General features: G+C 47.7%; 1 protein-coding gene across 5 annotated transcripts in view; it reads left to right on the top strand.

Moving 5' to 3' along the window:
* UACA (uveal autoantigen with coiled-coil domains and ankyrin repeats) overlaps positions 1–17,456 on the top strand; it is a 54,523-nt gene extending 37,067 nt beyond the window's left edge. For 2 of the 5 annotated variants that reach the window (XM_035130514.3, XM_088657376.1), the window contains exons 8-19: positions 1,066–1,247; positions 1,737–1,777; positions 2,750–2,839; positions 5,146–5,253; positions 5,480–5,512; positions 6,167–6,265; positions 6,845–6,881; positions 7,864–7,916; positions 8,785–11,511; positions 12,773–12,925; positions 13,869–13,934; positions 14,782–17,456. In XM_035130514.3, coding sequence (XP_034986405.3) covers positions 1,066–1,247; positions 1,737–1,777; positions 2,750–2,839; positions 5,146–5,253; positions 5,480–5,512; positions 6,167–6,265; positions 6,845–6,881; positions 7,864–7,916; positions 8,785–11,511; positions 12,773–12,925; positions 13,869–13,934; positions 14,782–14,853 — 3,661 coding nt within the window. In that variant the 3' untranslated portion in view covers positions 14,854–17,456. The remainder of the gene's footprint in view (positions 1–1,065; positions 1,248–1,736; positions 1,778–2,749; positions 2,840–5,145; positions 5,254–5,479; positions 5,513–6,166; positions 6,266–6,844; positions 6,882–7,863; positions 7,917–8,784; positions 11,512–12,772; positions 12,926–13,868; positions 13,935–14,781) is intronic. The other 3 variants (XM_035130515.3, XM_088657375.1, XM_035130516.3) reach the window with 3 other exon arrangements.
* The last annotated feature ends 1,231 nt before the right edge of the window (positions 17,457–18,687 follow it).

The raw sequence follows: 18,687 nt of genomic DNA, 5'->3' as shown, positions 1-18,687 counted from the left end.
TGCATGCATTTAGCCCCTGTGGGTGATGTGTCTGTATGCTTTCCAAAGAACACTCTCTGGGGATTCAAACCATGAAGCTGTTGGACACAAGCTTGGGGTGTGTTGATCCGAAGTGGTGGAATTTCTTCAAAGATAGCAAAATTCTGACTGCTTCGTTTATTTCTTTACTAATACAGTGACATCTGTTTGGTAGTTGACAGATTAATTGGCTACATTCTGGCCTGGTTCAGATGTAACAGCAAACCATGGTTTATTAATACTTACATGAGCCTGGGTGAATCTTGGGCTTCTGTGCTCTCCCCGCATCCCTCTGTGGCCAAGAGGGAGGAGGTTTAAAGGTTCCATTCCTGGTTAGGAACAAACCATAGTTTATCGTTGTGGTTCAATGTAGCAAATGGTGGTTTGTTCAAACTACAGCTGCTTAAACAAGGATATCTCTGTCAACGAGCCACTGGTAAATAAATAGCAGATAGCAGAAAAAAAAGCATCTCAAGTCTCAAACGTGTTGTGAAAAAGAAGAAAAGAAAAATCTCATTGTGATCATTTGTGGGATGATCTACCGTAGGTGTATTAGACCAATGGAATGTGAGAGAGTTTTTGAGTTGATGGAAATTTTTCAGATGCATTTTTCATCCTCCAGACTTGTACTGCTGTTTATTACATGAATATACCACCTTTTCTTCCAAGGAGCTCGAGGTGGTGTACATGGTTCACCACCTCCCCATTTAATTCTCACAACAACCCAGTGAGGTAGGTTAAGCTAAGAGATGGCTTCTGGCCCAAGGCCACCCAGTGAGCTTTGTGACTGAGTGGGGATTTGAACTCTGGTCTCCAACCATTATGCCACACTGACTACACATTACCACACACCTGGTTTGTTGTGCGAACTGTTTTATTGCACCTGTTTGCATATTGGGAGCCCCGTTGCCCGCAGTTTTGCAGAGTTGGGGATATTAATGCAAGCGGATGAAAAGAAAAAGCATAGTGATTGTTCCACGGAGCCCATTGCATGCCATCTCCACAAAACGCCTGATGTTCCCATGTGACTTCTTCTTCCATCCTCAGGACATCTCTGATGTTAGGCTGTGAATATGGCTGCAAGGATGCTGTGGAAGTTTTGCTCAAAAATGGTGCGGACGTCACTTTGGTGGATGCCCTTGGCCATGACTGCTCTTACTATGCAAGGATTGGTGATAGCGTTGAAATCTTGGCTCTGATAAAGGCTGCCATGGAGGAGTCCAACAAAGGTACGTTACCTTTCCTTGGAGTTGAGGAGCGGGTGGTTAAAAAGAAATGTGGAATATTTACCTCTACGCATGTCTGGTTCCAGTTTGGGGCATGAGAAGTTGCTGATAAGCCAGGAGTGGACAGTTTTTATTTGTGATAGGCTGGAGACTGGCCTTTGGGACCTCTCTTTGTGACAGTCTACACTTGATTGCTACCCATTGTTGGGGAATGTACTGTGATATGATATGGTAGCTATCTTGAAATATCTGAAAGCCTGTCACATGGAGGAGGATGGAGCAAACTTGTTTTTGCTGCTCTGAAGGATAGGGCCTGAACCAATGGATTGAAATTACAAGAAAGCAGATTCTGACCAAACATTAGGAAGAATTTTCTGATGGTAAGAGCCATTTGACAGTGGAACGGACTCCCTTGGAAAGAGTGTTGCATTTTGTTTAATCTTCTGCGTGGAATTTCTAAACAGAAAACAAATGATTCCTTTTTTTTTTTAGCAAGTTACGAAGTCATGAAGAAAGGACAGCCTCTTCACAAGGTGAGGATTCTGCATGTTTTCATATATGTTCTTACGAGTTCATAACCAAGATAGGTCCTGCTTACTTAATATTTATTCAGGGGGAGTTTCTGCTTTCTAGGAAAAGTCTTGCCTTATTGACCTCTCATCCATCCTTAATGATGCTAATTGTAATAATATTATTTATTACACTTGTTAGTTGCTTGTTACCGGAAGGTCTCCAAGTGACTTACAGCACAATTAAAGGATAAATATGAATATACCCTGTTTCTCATATTTTAAGACATACCCATAAAATAAGCCATAGCAGGATTTTTAAGCATTCAAGGAATATAAGCCATACCCCGAAAAGAAGACATAGTGATAGGCGCAGCAGCAATGCCGGCCACGGCAGGAGGAGGAGGAAAAAAATAAGACACCCCCTGAAAATAAGCCATAGTGTGTTTTTTTGAGGAAAAAATAAATATAAGACGTGTCTTATAATATGAGAAACACGGTATTACACCATGAAAACAGCACAAAACAATCCCTATAACAGCCAGAGAAAGCTTTGGCAGCACACGAGTAGCAAAACAACTTCATCTTAGTCCATTAAAAGCCTGGGGAAGAAGATAAGTCTTTACTTGGTGCTGAAAAGATGTCAATGAAGGTGGCAGGCAGACCTTGCTGAGGAGAGCGTTCCACAGATGGGGAGCCACAACTGAAAAGGCCCTCTCCTTTGTCCTCACCCTCTGAGCCTCCTTCAGAGGCAGGACCTGGAGCAGGGCCTCAGGAGAAGATGTAAGGCTCTGGGTATGTTTGTAAGCCTGCTCAAAATCAGCAGGGCCTGCCAACTTTGCCAACTTCTGGGCTGCTGTTTGCCTCCATGACTCAATAGCTTTCTGAGATGAATGTGACTGATGGATCTCTTACACTGCTGCTGCTTTTGCTAGCACGGTTCGTACGCATCTCTTACTTCCTCTGACAATTCTGTGTTTCAATGCTGCACAACAGGTGACCAACATGCTGCCAAAATGGAGTCAACCAAATACCTTAGAGGACATGAGCTTCAAGACGCATCAGAAGGAACACTGGAATGTACAGGTGAAGGGAGAGATTTGGGCTTTGTGTGGGATGCTCTCAAGCGAGCAGGTTTTAGAAAACGCTGAAAGAAGTGTGGGATTCCAGCTTTTCAGGTTCTTTTCAAAGTTGCAGAGGTGTGGCACAAAAGTTAAATGGGTGATAGGAACCAGTAAATGTAAAAGAGCTGTGCAGAGCAGACCCATTGAAATCTATAGCGATGGCTAGCTTAGGTCCATTTCAGTGGGTCTTCTCTGAGCAAAACATGGCTGTTTAGGTTCTTGTTAGCATAGTACAAATGCTTGCTTGGAGAAAATTAAGTGAGATCTGTATGAGGACCCATTTTGGTGCTGTCTTGCATCTTCTACCCTTCTCATGTTGTTTGTACCTTTAACTGGGTGGCACTAGTCCAACCTTCCCCAGCCTGGTTCCCTCCAGATGTTTTGGACTACAACTCCCATCAGCCTGAGCCAGCACAGCCAGGGATGATGGGAATTACTGTCCAAAATATCTAGTGGGCATTAGGTTTGGGAAGGTTGCTCTATGAAATATGAGGTAGTACAACTCATGCAACACGTAGGCAAAAAATATTAACACAATTATTACCAAAATGATATACAAAAACTTGGGCTAAGCAAATTATGGGCTGAGCAAATCAGTCTCTCAAACCTAAGCCAAGAAATTGTATCCTCAATGTATCAAGAATAGATCACTGAAAAAGCCCGAAATTACCAAGGGAGTGTGCTATCTGCAAGCCCCAGTAAACAGGCCCCAACGGGGATGTATAGCGGTCTCGTAATTACTTGGAGTGCCAGGGCGAAACAGGTGCAGAACACCAGCACCGTGTCTACAACTTCATCAGCATCCCTCGGTCATTGTGAACAACGTCAAACTTACATTTTGTTGGAATCTGCATGAACTTACGTAAAAATACAAAGAAAACAAAAAAACAGAGCCAAGCACTTGAAAAACCTAGTGAAACCAGATGTTATAAGTTCATTTTAGTTTGGGTAGTTTCTGTGGCATTGTGTTAGGTTTTGTCTTTTTCTCACAAGATCGATAAACAATGTATATCATTTTGGTAGTAATTGTGTGAATATTTTACGCCTACGCGTTGCATGAGTTGTACTACTACTTTTGCCAGCAGCACAGGTTGCATTTTTCTAGTACTATGAAATATGAAGGCATGCTTGGGATGGTCCATTACTGGTTACCATGATAGCTTTCCCCCCTTTTTTGTCTGGGTGTAAGAAATGCTGCCTGCTTTTGAGCTAAGCAGATCTGTCTGTGGTGTGTGGGCTGAGCTGGCATATCCAAGTCGGAGGAAAAACACTTTAAGCATCTCTAAGAGCTGGTTTTTCAGCTGTTGACAGGCTGGAGATAAGCAGCAGTTTGAAGTGCTGATGGCCTCTTAAGTATATGGATAAGGAAAGAGGGCTGTTACTGGCCACCTGCCATATTTAGGAAGGGTGCCCACTAGTGGTAGTTGTTAGGATTTACTTTGATTTGTCATATCTAGGGGCGGACAAATCCACCAGTAGCAGTTGTCTTGTTCAGTTTGCCCCATTTTCCACATTAGTTTATTAATTTTTTAAAAGTCTGCGTGAGAGTTCATGCGTGTTTCTCTTAATATACAGATCTTTGCAAACAATTCACCTTAATATAAAGCATCTTTGTAAGTTGTTTTCCCTAATATGCACTTTTCTGTATGCACTGATCGACTGGAGACTTTTCTTTCTTTCTTTAAAAAATAATGCACCACTTGATTGTAAAAAGAAAAAACTCAAAAGTGGTTTGTAAAAAAGCTAAATCAATAAAATTGTCAATAAGAATTAAGAAAAAATTAAGACTTTCAGAAAGTTAAAATAACAATAGACTAAAAACAGACAAAGTTGCACCAGCTTTCTAAACACCTGGCCTTGTGTATAAATGCTTTTAGCAGGCACTGCAAAGAGTACAGTGAAGGTACATAGCTGATGTCAATAGGCAGGGAGGTCCAACATGTGGGTGCTGCCACACTTAAAGATTGAGTTCTTAAAAATGCAGAACGGGTGGCACCTGTAACAGTGCTGGTTCTGCAGATCAAAGTGTTTGAGTGAGTTTATATGGAGTAAGGTGATCTTGCAAGTAAACTTGTGCCACAGAATGCAGAGAAGCGTGCATTTCGGAGGATAGCTGTGTTTTTGGTTAGCATAGTGGTTTGGGAGTGTGCGAATTTGGGAGGTGTGCATTAAAATAGGAATTGCTCCGTTTCTCTAATTTTATCCGTCAGTTGCTTTAATGCTGCAGGAGATAACCGATCTCAATTTTAAAATGTCCTCTGTTTTAAGGAATTAGAAAGAGAGAATGAAGACTTGAAAGGCAGGCTAAGGGAGATCCAGCAGGAGCACCGGATTCTATTGGACAGAATCAATGGTCTGCAGCTGCAGCTGAACGAGGTAATGGAACACCGTTTGCAATGACAGCAGCTCAGAGGGCCCTTCTAGGGTGATCTGGTGCGTTTTATGGGCTGGTGCGCTCATGGGTTTATGGTGCATTTATTTGCCTTTATCCCCATTTTACAGACTGAGGTACTGAACGAGGTTGGCCAGGTTTCCTGCTGATAATGTTATATAACAATATAAATCGAGATACGATTCCAATGGCTGTTTCTGTTTTTTGCAGGAGCAAATGGTTGCAGATGATCTCGAAAGCGAGGTAAAGGAAAAAAATCTTTCTTTTTCCCCACCCTAAACTTATTTGTTGAGAAATCTGAACCTGAGGGAGAAAATTATTCCATCTCTCTTAAACAGCACCTGAACATTTGATTTGAAATGGAAAAGTAAGGAAGGAAACTTTGCTTTTGGGGTCAGTTCTGATAACGTGTTTGGCATCCACTGCACCCACCATAAGATCTGCTCACACCACTTTAGGCACAATGCTTTAGGCACAGTGCAAGAGTCAAGTGACCCTGTCATGGGGGCCAACCTTGCAGGCTGAATCCAGAAAGGAGGGTGTGCTTTTGTGCATGGATGAGATCTACAGGGGAAGGACCGCAGCTCAGGGATAGAGCATCTGTCTTGGATGCAGAACGTCCCAGGTTCACCTCTGACAGCATTTCCAGGTAGAGTTGAGAGAGACTCCTGCTTGAAATCCAGGAGAGCAGCTGCTGCTGGTCAGTGTTGGCAGCACTGAGCTAGATGGACCAATGGTTCTCCTATATTACTCTATATAAAACAGCTTCCTATTTTTCTGTAAGCTACGGTAGGCTGGAAAGTGTCATGTTTCTGTCCTGCACAATTTCCGTATTTATATTTCTTCGTGCTTAAACATTACCAGTATGTCCCATGTTGATTTGCTGCTCACTTTCAGAAAGATGAGCTCAGGAGGCGGCTAACAGCAAAGGAGAAGCAGCAGGAAGAAAGTTCACGGATGCTTGAAGCTCTGAAGTCAAAGCTGAGATTCTATGAGGTACGTCGCCCTTTGGTGGGGAAGCCAGTCTCCGTTTCAAGCAGCCCTCCACTAAGTTAGCAGGAACTGGGAGCCGTGTTATTGGGTGACAAGGCCATAGCTACAGGGCTCAGTCCACTCTTGCACAGACCCTTCTGGAAGGTGTGCAGAGGAGGGCGACCAAGATGATTGAGGGTTTGGAAACTAAGCATTATTAGGAATGGTTGAAGGAGCTGGGTATGTTTAGCCTGGAGAAGAGAAAACAGGGAGGGGATATGTTGCCTATCTTCAAATATCTGGAGGTTTGTCATGTGGAAGATAGAGCAAGGTTGTTTTCTAAGGAGAGGTTGGGTGGCCATGAGTCATGCATGCTTTAGTTGAGATTTCTGCATTACAGGGGTTTGGACTAGATGACCCTCGGGATCCCTTCCAACTCTACAATTCTGTTATTCTGTGAAGGTATTAAGTATCATATTCATTTCAGGAAAGTTCTCTGTGGATTAAGACTATGAAAAACTAGTTTCATTCTGAAAACCCGAACCCTTGTGAATGGTTAATCTGTTATCTCTCTGAACCGAAGTCTGTGTGTTTTGATTTCAGGGAGACCACGGGGCACCTGGAAACAGTTTTGGTAATAGTGAGTATTGCTGTACCTTGATACCTCGTTTAGAAAGGGAATCGAGCGCTAACATTGTGGGGTTTTTGTGCCCTTCTATCTGAAGTTGTGGCAGTCAAGTGAAAGTGGGTAATTTGGGGACGTACGGAAACAGCAGGGCTATAAAGTTCACTGACCATACCTGTTAATGTTGTAAGCTGCCCTGTGTGTAAATCACCTTGGGACACATATCCCATTCATAAATTTAATAATAATGATAATATAAGAGCAGGAACGGAGAACCTCAGACCTAGGGATCGAATGTGGCTGTCCAGGCCTCTCTGCCTCGCCCACAAGGCTCTCCTTAGACCACCCCCCTCCCCTGGCCACACCTCTTTGACCCAAGCCACATCCCTCCCTGGCACTGCTCTGCCCCCTCCTCAAGTGCTTTTGTCTGGCTGGGAAGTGACCTTGGTCTGAGACAATTCCTCTTGCTTGTTTGGATTGGGGTTGGAGAGGGATGTGTGTGTCAGTGGGTAAATCTCTTGACTTTTGTGCAGGTGGAATGCAGCCAACAGACAGTACAAAAGTCGGCTACATCTGTTGCCCACCTGCTTTTCCTCTGGCCCCACCCAGATGGTTGCCAATGTGACCCTTGGGCTGAAAGAGCTCCCCCACCTTGTCTTAGATCTTGTGCTTTCAAGACCAGAGATTTATAGTATGGTCTGTGGTCCTGCAGCCTCTGTGGTTCTCTTGCCTCTCCATTCCCTTTCCATAGATGCTACCCTGAGGCCCGGTTCCCATTACCCTCAGCAATGGGGGTGTCCCTGCTTTCTATGACATCCCAGCTGCTCATCTCCTGGCTACAGGGCCTTGCAGGAAGCAGCCGTCTGTTTAACTTTCAATAGTGCAGGCTGAGTTCCACCTTCTAAAACATATACTACGCCATTGAGCTGTATTTGTATTGCACACTTGTACTTTGTCAGATTAGATTGAACGAGTTCTTTATTTTGTCTTTCTGTAGGGAAAGAAGATGTTCTGCTGAAGCAGGGTTCCACGTATTCTGCAGAACCACAGGTACTTCTATTTGTTGGCTCGTTCGTGCATTTGGGAATGCCATGTGGCCATCTGCAGCGTTGCTACTTTTCCTATGCTGTTGAGCATGTTAAAATACCATTGGTGCACCTAGTCACTGGGCCGTCTCTTGGGGCTCCAAAGTGCCATCGTGGTGTCCAGTTGCTCCCTGTTCCTTCTACTGTAGGAGCTTTGCTGTGTTCTACTCAGAAATGGAAGGTGTGGGCCAGCAACTGTCCTCTGGCAGAGCCAGTGAAATGAACAACAGGCTCATCCATTACTTGGATGTCACACTTATTTGGCTGGGAATCAGCGGAAAGCGGGAGGCTTGTTGCAATTGCCCCATTAGCAAGATAAATTGAGCTTCTGCCCTCAGCTTAGTAACTCAGTTACTGCGATCCGTGACAGATCCATTACACAGTCAAAATGTGTTAATGGAGCAGAGGAGACCCTTAAGGATCTTCCTGGATGAACCTATTGTCTGTCTGCTCCGTATCCCTAATGTCAACTGGCAGTGACTCCCCAGAGGCATTGTGCAGCTCACTTACCTGAGATCTACTTACCTTTCAACTGGAGATGTTGGGGAATGGGCCTGGGGCCTTTCGTACACAAGACACATGTACTCTGCCATTGAGCTGTACATCTGTGTTTCCCAAACGTGGGTCTCCAGCTGTTTTTGGACTACAACTCCCATCATCCCTAGCTCACAACACCAGTGGTCAGGGATGATGGGAATTGTAGTCCAAAAACAGCTGGAGACCCACGTTTGGGAAATGCTGCCCTACATAAAAGCTAGTTAAAGGTATGTGTGTGTGTTTGTTGGTAGAAGCCCCTCTCTGGAATCTAAGAAGTCCGTCTCCTTGTTTTCTAGCAGGCCCCTGTCTCAGCGCCAGCTGCCCTCCAGAGTAGATCCATGGTGCGGCCCCTGGAGCTCCTGAGCCCAAGCCTGTCTCCTGCTGCCTCTGAGGCGGAAGCTCTGAAACGGGAGCTGGGCAACCTGAGGAACTGCTACGATGCAGCCCGAGGGGAGGTGAGCAGGCTGCAGCTGGAGCTCTCCCACAAGGCGGCAGAGTGCAAAGCGCTGGCGGCAGAGTGCGAGAGAACAAAGCTGGAGTCGGACCAGCAGATCAAGCAGCTGGAAGACGCCTTGAAGGACGTGCAGAAGAGGATGTTCGACTCGGAAGGGAAAGTGAAGCAGATGCAGACGCACTTCCTGGCCCTGAAGGACCACCTGACGAGTGAGGCGGCAGCCACCGGCAGCAAGGCGGTGGAGGAGCTGAAGGAGCAGCTGAAGGACACCAAGGCCAAGTACGAGGGGGCCTCGGCCGAGGTGGGCAAGCTGAGGAACCAGCTGAAGCAGAACGAGCTGCTGGTGGAGGAGTTCCGCAGGGATGAGGCCAGGCTGGTGGACGACAACAAGAAGCTGCAGAGGGAGCTGGGCATGTTGAAGGTGGAGCACGAGAAGCGGGAGAGGAGGGCTTGCGAGGCGGAGGGTCAGCTGAAGGAGGCGGCGGCCAAGCTGGCGGAGAAGCTCGAGAAAGTGAAGAGCTCACTCTCGGGCGAAGTGGAGGAGAAGGCGCGGAGGTTGGTGGAGGCAGAGGCAGAGCGGCAGAAGCTGCGCACGGAGGCTCAGGGGCTGAGAGCAGAGCTGGAGGGCCAGAGAGGCCAGTTTGCCCAGTATGTGAGGCCGGAGGAGCACAAGCAACTGAAGGGCAGGTATGAGCAGAAGGCCAGGGAGCTGGAACGAGTGCAGGCGGAGCTGAAGCACCAGAGCCAGGCCTGGCAGGCAGAGGTGGAGAAGGCCAAGGCAGGCCACAGCCTGCTGAAGCAGCAAGTGGAGGCCCTCCGGAGCGAGATGAAGAGCCAGTACGTGCCTTTGAAGGTCAGTGAGGAGGTGAAGCGGGCGAGCGACGTCACAGTTGGAGACCTGAACAAGAAGCTAGCGGAGAGCAGAGAGAAGTGTCAGAAGCACAGCGCAGAGGCAGAGAAGCTGCTGGCAGAAAACCTCCGCTTGAAGGAGACGGTTGGGCAGCTCCAGGCGGCTTACATCCCCCGGGAGAAGCACGAGAAGGAGACGGGAGCCTTGAAGCTAACCACGGCCAGCCTGGAGCTGCAACTCACCGAGCTCAGCCAAAAGTACAGGGAGCAGCAAGCCAAGGCATCCGAGTTTGCATCCAAAAATGCCGCTCTTCAAGAGACCATGGAAGAGCAGTACGTGCCGGTGGCTACTCACGAGGAGGTCAAGGCAGTGCTGAACAGCACTCTCGAAAGGACGGGCCAAGAGCTGTCGGAGCTGAAGGACAAAATGGAAAGTGTCAAGCAAGAGTTTGTGAGGGTGAGCGATGAAAACGGGACCCTGAAGAGGAAGCTGCGAACTCTGCAAAGCCAAGTGCAAGGAGGCGAATACATAAACACACGGGAGCATGAGGCAAAAGTTGCCGCCCTCCACAAAAACATTCAGGAGCTACAGGAGAGCGGTTCTGAAATGCAGGCAAAATACCAGGCGAAACAAGAGGAGGTGGCCCAGTTGCATGCTGAGATCAAGGCCCAAAAGAAGGAGCTCGATATGATCCAGGAATGCATCAAGTCCAAATATGCCCCCCTTGCCAGTTTCGAAGAGAAGGAGCGCCGCTTTGAGGAGACGGCAAAAGAACTGAGGAGCCAGCTGCAGAAGGAGAGGGAGCAGCGCAGAGAGAGAGAGGAGGAAGTCAAGAAATGCAGCCAGGAGAACGAGAAGCTGAAGGCCAGGCTCCTGAGCGTCCAGAACGACCTGCAGCAGAACTACGTCCTGGCAGAGAAGTCGCACGAAATGGAGCTGATGTTTGCCAGCAAGATGGACGGCCTCAACAAGCAGTTGTGCGAGCTGCAGCAGAAGTTTGCCGAGATCCAGTGCGAGAAGGAGCGGCTTCAGGAAGAGAGCGCCCGGCAGCGCTCGGAGGCCCGCGAGGCAGAGAGTCGCCTCCACGGCCAATACGTCCCGCTGGAGCAGGTGGAAGCCCTGGAGAGGCAGCTCGGCTGCACCATCAAAGAGCTGAAAGGGGAGCTGAGCAGCAAGGAGGCCAGCTGCCAGCAGGAGGTGCAGAAATCCCAGGAGCTGCAGCGGGAGATGGCCGATCTCAAGGCTGCCTCTGTGCCTCTAGCCGAGCACCTCCGCATCAAGGAAGGCTTGGAGAGGGAAGCATCCGCCGCGAAATCCGCCTTAAGAGAGAAGGAGGGAGAGAGCCAGGAGAGGGCAGAGAAGGTTGCCAAGCTGCAGTCTGAAATCCAGAGCGCCAAAGAAGCCTTGTGGGACCTGGAGAGCCGAGAGGTGGTTGGGATGGCGGAGCACAAGATGGTGAAGAGCAAGCTGGAAGGGCAAGTAGGCAGCATGGCAGAGAAGCTGGCTGAGCTCAGCCGGAAGCTGGAGGCAGCCCAGCAAGGCAGGATGGAGGAGGCACCCACCAAGGACAAGAAGGAGCCCCTGCAGTCCAGGAACTTCAGCATTGAGCAGGAGATCAAGGACCAGAAGGAGAGGTGTGACAAGTCCCTGAGCACCATCGCAGAGCTGCAGAAAAGGATCCAGGAGTCCGCAAAGCAAGTGGAAGCCAAAGACAACAAGGTGAGTTGGGCAAGGGAGCAGACTCAGTAGGCTAAAGGCCGGCCGGCAGCATATAAGGCACAAATCAGAGGATAACGAATGCAGAGGGATCCTTGGTGGGAGAGGCAACGCTGGGACTAGCTTCTGACATTAGCTGGGGGAGCAGGTAGGCCTGGAAGAGCTGCTGCACTGCAGCCTTTGCCAGACTAGGCCTTCTGAGTGTTTTGGACTGCAACTCCCATCACCCCCAAGGATGTACGGCCATGCCGGCTGTGGCTGATGGGTGTTGTAGTCTAAAACATAATAAGGCTCCAGGCTGGTGAAGGTGGTCCTGTAGTAGACGCAGACAACCTCCGAATCCTGCCCAAATCAACTTGGAAGCCAAATGCAGTCTGATTGGTTGAAGTGGGCGTGGGCTGCACCCTTTAAGCCACATCGGAAATGGATTCAGACATGATTTCCTTGCATGAGAGGCAGACCTGCAGAGCTGGTTCATCTGATGAGGTGCTGCCTGTGGCTTTCAGCTCATTGGGAATTCAAAATGGGCTTCTTTCCTGTTGGTTAGTTCAAAAGCCCATGTTTTAAATTATCCTTATTTTAATTATTTTTGCTGTCTTGCATTTATTGCATTGTGCACCAGCCTGTGTTCTGGGGGGGGGGGGAAGGGGAGAGAGCAGATTAATAATGATAATAAAAGTAGCGAGGTTCTGGACTGCTTCATGCACAGCCACCTTCTTGCCACTCCAGCTCAGACAAAACCATGTGTGTGCTTTGACAACCTTGTTTTTCCTCCTTAATAGACCTTTGCAATGTGCATCCATCCACAGCTCCTGGCCCTGAGACAGTCCTTGTTTCCTTGCAAACTGGTGACTTGAATTTTGGGGACTTTGGGTATCATAGCACATTGTTGTCCCCCCCCCCTCCAGCCCACCCCACCCCCCAGCAAAGGGCTATGGTTTGGGTGACCTTCCTGTTGCTTGCTTGGCTCTGCTCCAGGCAGGGCAGAAGCCAGGTTGGAAGCAAGCAGCTTTCAACCTCTTTCTTTGCTTTGATCACACAAGTGTAAGCCTGGGATGGGAAACATCTGTGGCTCTCCAGGTGCTGCTGGACTCCATCTCCCATCAGCCCCTGCAGCCAGCACTGCCAGTGGTCAGGGATGATGGGAGTTGTAGTCATCCAACTATCTGTCAGGCCACAAGTTCCCCATCCCTGTAGTAGATGTGGCTGAGGAACCGCAGAGGAAAGGCTTACGGTTTGAACTTTGGCAATGTCTTTCTTGAAGATAACTGAGCTACTTAATGATGTGGAGCGGCTAAAACAGGCCCTTAACGGTCTCTCTCAGCTTACATACAACAGCGGCCTCCCCACAAAGCGACAGAGCCAGCAGGTCGAAGTGCTCCAGGCGGAGGTGAAGACCCTTCAGCAGCAGCTGGCCGTAAGTAGTGAACTGCAGCCGTCAGGTGGTAGCTGAAACTTGTCTCATTGATCAGGGTTCTGGTGCTTGGGGGCGAGGGGAGGACAGCAGGACTGGCTGTGGTGACCATCCTTGACCTGTGGTCTTGCATGATGCTTGCAAACAGTTTAAGGTCCAATAACCTTTGCTTCCATTTAAAAAAAAAATGATTTTCTGTTATTTGCGGTTGCAAAGCTAAGCTGGAAAGTTTGTGGGCAATTTATTTATTATGCGTTTACTTAGAACCTTTGTTCCTGAATCTTCAGCCTTACATAAAGTCAAAGCGAGACAGTCCCTACCTGCAGGCTTACTGTCTAAAAAATAAATGACACACAAGGGAAAAGAAACACGGAAGGGAAAATAAAAATCCTGAACTCCAGCACCAGTTTCTGAACAGTTGTTTGTATAATGGCTGGCTGGCAGAGCTCAGGGTCAGGAGGTGCTTGATGGAGTTGGGCATTCAGCAAAGCTCTCCCACAGCAGCAGTCTGAGGCAATGGCTGCCCCCAGATGGCAGTTGAGGGGAGAGGAGGCCTGATGGAGCAGAACGGATGGCGTGAGCTCTGCTTCCCAGCTCAATGCCTGGCATGGAGTCTTAGGAAACGAAGGGATTTTTGTTGGCCTTAGAAGTAGGGTGCCAGTAATGCTGTGCCTCTCTCCAAGACTAGGAAATATGAAAAACTCCCTGATGGAATCAGACCATCAACCCACCTAGCCCAGTATTGTCTACACTGACTGGCAGCAGTGGCTCTCCAGGGTTTCAGGCAGGCAGTCTCTCCGACCCTTATCTGGAGATGCCATTGCGATTGAGCTGGGGACCTTCTGCCTGCCGTAAACCACAGCCCTTCCCCAAGGGGGCTAGCGAAGCAGACTAAACTTTGAGAATGTGACTCTGGAGAATGACCAGGTGTGTTCTTTTATCCTAGGATGCTGAGAGGCAGCACCAAGAGGTCATCTCAATATATCGGACGCACCTTCTCAGTGCTGTTCAGGTACGTGTTCTGCTTTTGCTGCTGCCTGCTGTTTTCTCGCACCCTTTTTGACTGATGCCTGCTGAACCTGCCTTAGATAAATCTTCAAGGGAGGCAGCATGGAGGGGCGGGGGGGGGGCATGTTCCACAGCTTGCCTGTGTTGTTTGTTCCACCACAATTTCTCTTACTCAGTAGGAACAGCTTACTGGGGTTGGAGGGACGTCTCTTCTGCTCCCTTCTGTGATCAGCTGGAACCAATGAATAGTTTAGGCCAGTGGTTCCCAAAGCTTTCGGAGCAACCCCCTCCTTGGTTCCATACTCATTCCCAGTGGCCCTCTACCCTAAAAAGCATTATTCAGAATACAGTGGACGCTCTGGTAGCGAATGTGATCCGTGTGGGAGGCAGGTTCGCAACCCGCAACGCCGCATCTGCACACACACGGGTTGCGATTCGGCTCTTCTGCGCATGCGCGAAACGCGATTTTAGTGCATCTGCGCATGTGCAGGTGCTGAGACCCGGAAGTAACCCACTCGGCGTCTGTAACCTGAGGTATGACTGTAGCAGTTTGTACAACTCACTAAGGAAGATAGTAACACAACAACAAAATTCAAAATGGTATCAATTAATTGCACATTTTTCAAGTCCCCATTAAAGCTATTTAATTTAATTCGGTTAATAGTCCTTTACACCTCCAGCACCCCCCTGCTGCCCCCTTCCCTCTTAGCACCCCTAGTGAATTTCACTGCCCCCCCAGGGGGTGATACCACCCACTTTGGGATCTACAGGTTTTGTCACTGCAACTGAAAAGTCACTGAAAATTTCCAAGTCCTGCCGTGTTTTCTGCAGCTCTCCTCTTTGTTTTTCAGGGTCACATGGATGAAGACGTCCAAGCTGCCTTACTCCAGATCATCCGCATGCGACAAGGGCTTGTTTGCTAGGGGTGGGGGTCGGGGTGGGAGGGGGTCGTGCTGTCGTCAGGGCCCTGAAGGTGCCTACAGCTGTGAAAGCACGCCTTCCTTCCTGCTTCGATCCAGAAAGCGAAAAAAAGGGCTATATTTACACAGTCTTGATTTTTTTTAACAAAGCAAAGGGGCTGTTAATTGTTTGCCTACTAAACTTAGAATTTGAAAGGTGAAATGCCTGCGGTTTAGATATCTGGGTAGTCAAAATGATGACAAAAGCAAAGTTCTTCTGAATGTCGGATTGACAACGCAAATGTTATAAAACATCAGGAAAGAAAACCCCTCTTTGCTCTTTTCCTGTCCAAACAAAACTCACTCTCACAAAACTCACTCTCGACTGCACAGTGCAAAGTGTGAACAAAAGTGGGGGCCCCAAACCAAGTCAGTGTGGCCAAAATCATGTAACTCTTCTTCTTTTCCGAATGGGGCAATTTTTCGGGGGCTGTGTCAGGTTGACTGTATTTGTAGCCCAGTCAGGTGAAACAAGCGGTCAAGGAGGCTGCAAGGACCACGCTCCGTATCATTGCAGCTTGGCTGGCCGAGTTGCATCTTCTTAAATCATTTTAAGAAGGAGTCGTGCCTTTCTAGCGCTGTCTTCACAAGCAAAAAAATCCATCTCCTACAAACGGTTTTGCGTGTTTTTTTATAATATATATTTTTTCACAGATTCTTTGTTACTGATTTACACATAGTTTCAAGAGCAGCAGGGCTGAGGAAGACGTGAATGAAAAGCTATTGCCTTATCTTGAAATGCAGCAGTCTAACATTTGTTTTAGAGAATTCTCCGTTTTGTTTTCAGAAGCAAAGGACATTTCCTGCAATTAAAAAAAGGCGTAGTGGTGTCCGGGGGGGGGGGGGAGAAAGAGAACTCAGAGCAAACACTTGCAAAAACAAGAAGACGAACACATGTGCCTCCTGCTTTTTAAGATGACCTTGTGATACCATTTGCTTTTTTACTCCTAATGTACTTGGCCCAGCTGTCTTTTGCAAGCTGGAAGGGAGGGACCACTTGTTCTTACCAATGGCTGAGCTTGAAAAGGCTCATTGAACCTTGTGCCAAGGAAAAGAGGCAGCCTCCCCTGGAAAGGTGATCACTGGCAGTTCCAGCTTCACGTAGGAGCAAGTGAATCTTCCTTCATCTGCTGGTTTCTCTGAAAATTGGGTAACCCCTCCCCTTTGGCCTGGCAGCTAGCTGGCTAGTGTCACCTGTGTCTCTCAGAGTGGCTGCCAGCACCTAACAGCCAACCTTCCTAGGGAACAAGCTCTTGAGAATCCCATGTTCTCATGCCAAGCCCTTTTGGACATCCCCGGATGCAAGCGGATGTCCCTGGTGGGGGTTGTGCCTGAAGGAGCTTGTATTCATCCAGTCATGTGTTCATAGGGCACTCACTGAAGTCAGGTGGGTCTGCTCTGAGTATGACTTGGTTGGATTGAGCCCCTAGACTTTTTCTCCCTATATGCAAAAAGTGTGGATCACTCAATAAGCCTCCCCCTGAGCTGGATTTGACTGACATTCAATTTTGTAGCAACTTCTTAAGATGCTTTCTTCCGTTTTTAAATACTATTGTTTTGTAAATTTATGTACTATAAATCACTACGGTGGCTTTTATTTATGCAGGGAGAGGCGTAGGTAGGATGAGAGGTGTAACTCAGCTCAGTGCGTGTGTGTTTGTTTCTACGAATAAACACTACAAGGCTTGATAGTTGGTTTTAAGTAAATGTGCAATAATTCTGAACGCGGAAATGTTAAATCCTGGGTTGCTGGAAGAAGAAACGGAAACTTTAGAAACGGAAAAATATTTAAAAGGGGGTTGTTTTAGAGAAATGCCAGTTTGGCAGTTGTACTCTGCAGAGCTGGGAATAATCTCCAGCCAAACTTGCTTGCTGCTGGGAAACTGTTCAGGCAGAGCGCATGCGCCGTTGCTTACTCCCACAGGGTGGTGTCTACCTCCTCCACCATTCCCACCTGGCATCCATTCCTGGAGGCAGAGCTTGCTGCAGGTTGCCTTGCCTCTTAGTTCATGTTGCGCATGCTTGAGAAACCAGTGCCTCCAACCATGAAGCAAGCCAAGCCCAGTTGCCTTCACTTTCCAGATTTGCAAATAGCAGGCTCTTGACTCTCAACATCATTAAGTGGCTTGCAAGCATGAGCCGCCCTTCCTCGGGGCAGGATTGTCTCCTTGTTGCAGAGCTGGCTGTCTCCACTGAGAGGCCAAAAGGGGCTTCTTATGTCCTGAACTCCCCAGAAGGGCCTGCACATTAACTGGGTAGCCCTGGGCTAGGACTTCAGAATCTGCAGAGGACATCAGTGAACACACCCTGCTGTTAACTGCCAGTCACTGCTTCTTTCTGAAGAATGGCCCTGGGGTGGGGGAACCCAGTTCACCAAGTGTTCTTCGTGCTCTTAGCAGCAATATTCCCCCCCCCCAAAAAAAACAACTGGACAGTAACCGATTGGTTTTGATATACTAATCCTGACAGTTTGGGTATTGTAACTCTCCTTTTTTCTGGGAGGCATTTTGTGTATTTTTATTCTCTCTCCCACACTACATATCAATAAAGTTTTATCTTCTGTGTTATTGTTGCTGAGTGTTTCCTATCCCTCACTGAGACTATGGGCTGCTTGGGGGGAAGCGAGTTTGACTGTGAATTTGGGAGAAGAAATGAAGAGCCATAGAGCATTGGCATATGATGATGATGAGATTTATTCTCTGCACTTCAGAGTGGCTTAAAATGAAATATTAAACCACCATAAAATACCCAACACATAAGCAGAGCCTACTGGATTAGGAAATCTAGTTCAGCATCCTGTTCTCACAGTAGCCAACCAGATGTCCCAATGGGAAACCCCCAAGCAGTACCCCCGAGCACTAGAGCCCTCTCCCCTCCTGTGGTTTCCTGGAACTGGCATTCAGAAGCATTGCTGCCTCCAACTGTTTTATCATAATGGGATTAAGCTTGCTGAAAAACTGAATTTAGAAAAATATCTAAATATAAAAATATCTAAATACTCCAAAGAAAGCTGATCTACAAAGATTTTAGGAGCCTTAAGATTTATTTATTTTTAAGCTCCTTGGTGCCTTTTGAGGCTGGAATGTCTCGGACCCAGTATCCAGTGGTTCCCATGGCAATTCCTTGGGTAGCATATAAGGCATATTGCACTGGAAACCTTGGGGGCTTAAATGAGAAGAACCAGCTGGTCTGAGGCTGGGACCTTGCCTAAGTGAGTTACACCAGGCTGTCCTTGCCTAGGTGCCCATCTTCTCAAGGTGTAGAAGGAACCTAGTGTGCAAAAACAGTTGTTGGCCAGCAGTGTGAAGTCTCTGGATGGGCCATGCCTGAGGTGTAAACATGAGGTGTCTTCTGGATTTCTGGCCTTACCCTGTCCACAGAAAAGTATCTGGTTGCTGTGCTTTAGGCTTCACCTTTGCCAGCCCAAATTCTACCCTGGGTTGTAGAATTTGGAAAACAGCTGTCGGCAGTAGTGGAAATGTAAGGTTTCTGGCAAGCAGTTTTCATCAGATGCAAGTTGTTGCATTCAGCAGTCAACCTGGGTGGGAACACTTGGATGTTGCTGTTCACCTTATTTAATATATATATATTACTATTCAAGAGCTCCCTGGGGCCTAGGTTTGCCTGATCAATAAATAAACACGAGGGAGTCTGTGTGCACTAGAAATGCAAAAGCTGATTTGCAAAGGAAATACAACTTTTGCATTAAACATGAGAAGGCAGCCTAATGTGCAGAGAGGAGTGATTGGTATTGGGGTCTGGGATCCATGGAAACATCACTAAAATACGTGGATGATG

The sequence above is a fragment of the Zootoca vivipara genome, chromosome 13 (genome assembly GCF_965207765.1).
Source record: "Zootoca vivipara chromosome 13, rZooViv2.hap1.1, whole genome shotgun sequence".
Taxonomy (NCBI): domain Eukaryota; kingdom Metazoa; phylum Chordata; class Lepidosauria; order Squamata; family Lacertidae; genus Zootoca; species Zootoca vivipara.
Note: the sequence above shows the minus strand (reverse complement) of the source record. Positions and strands in the feature narration are given on the sequence as shown.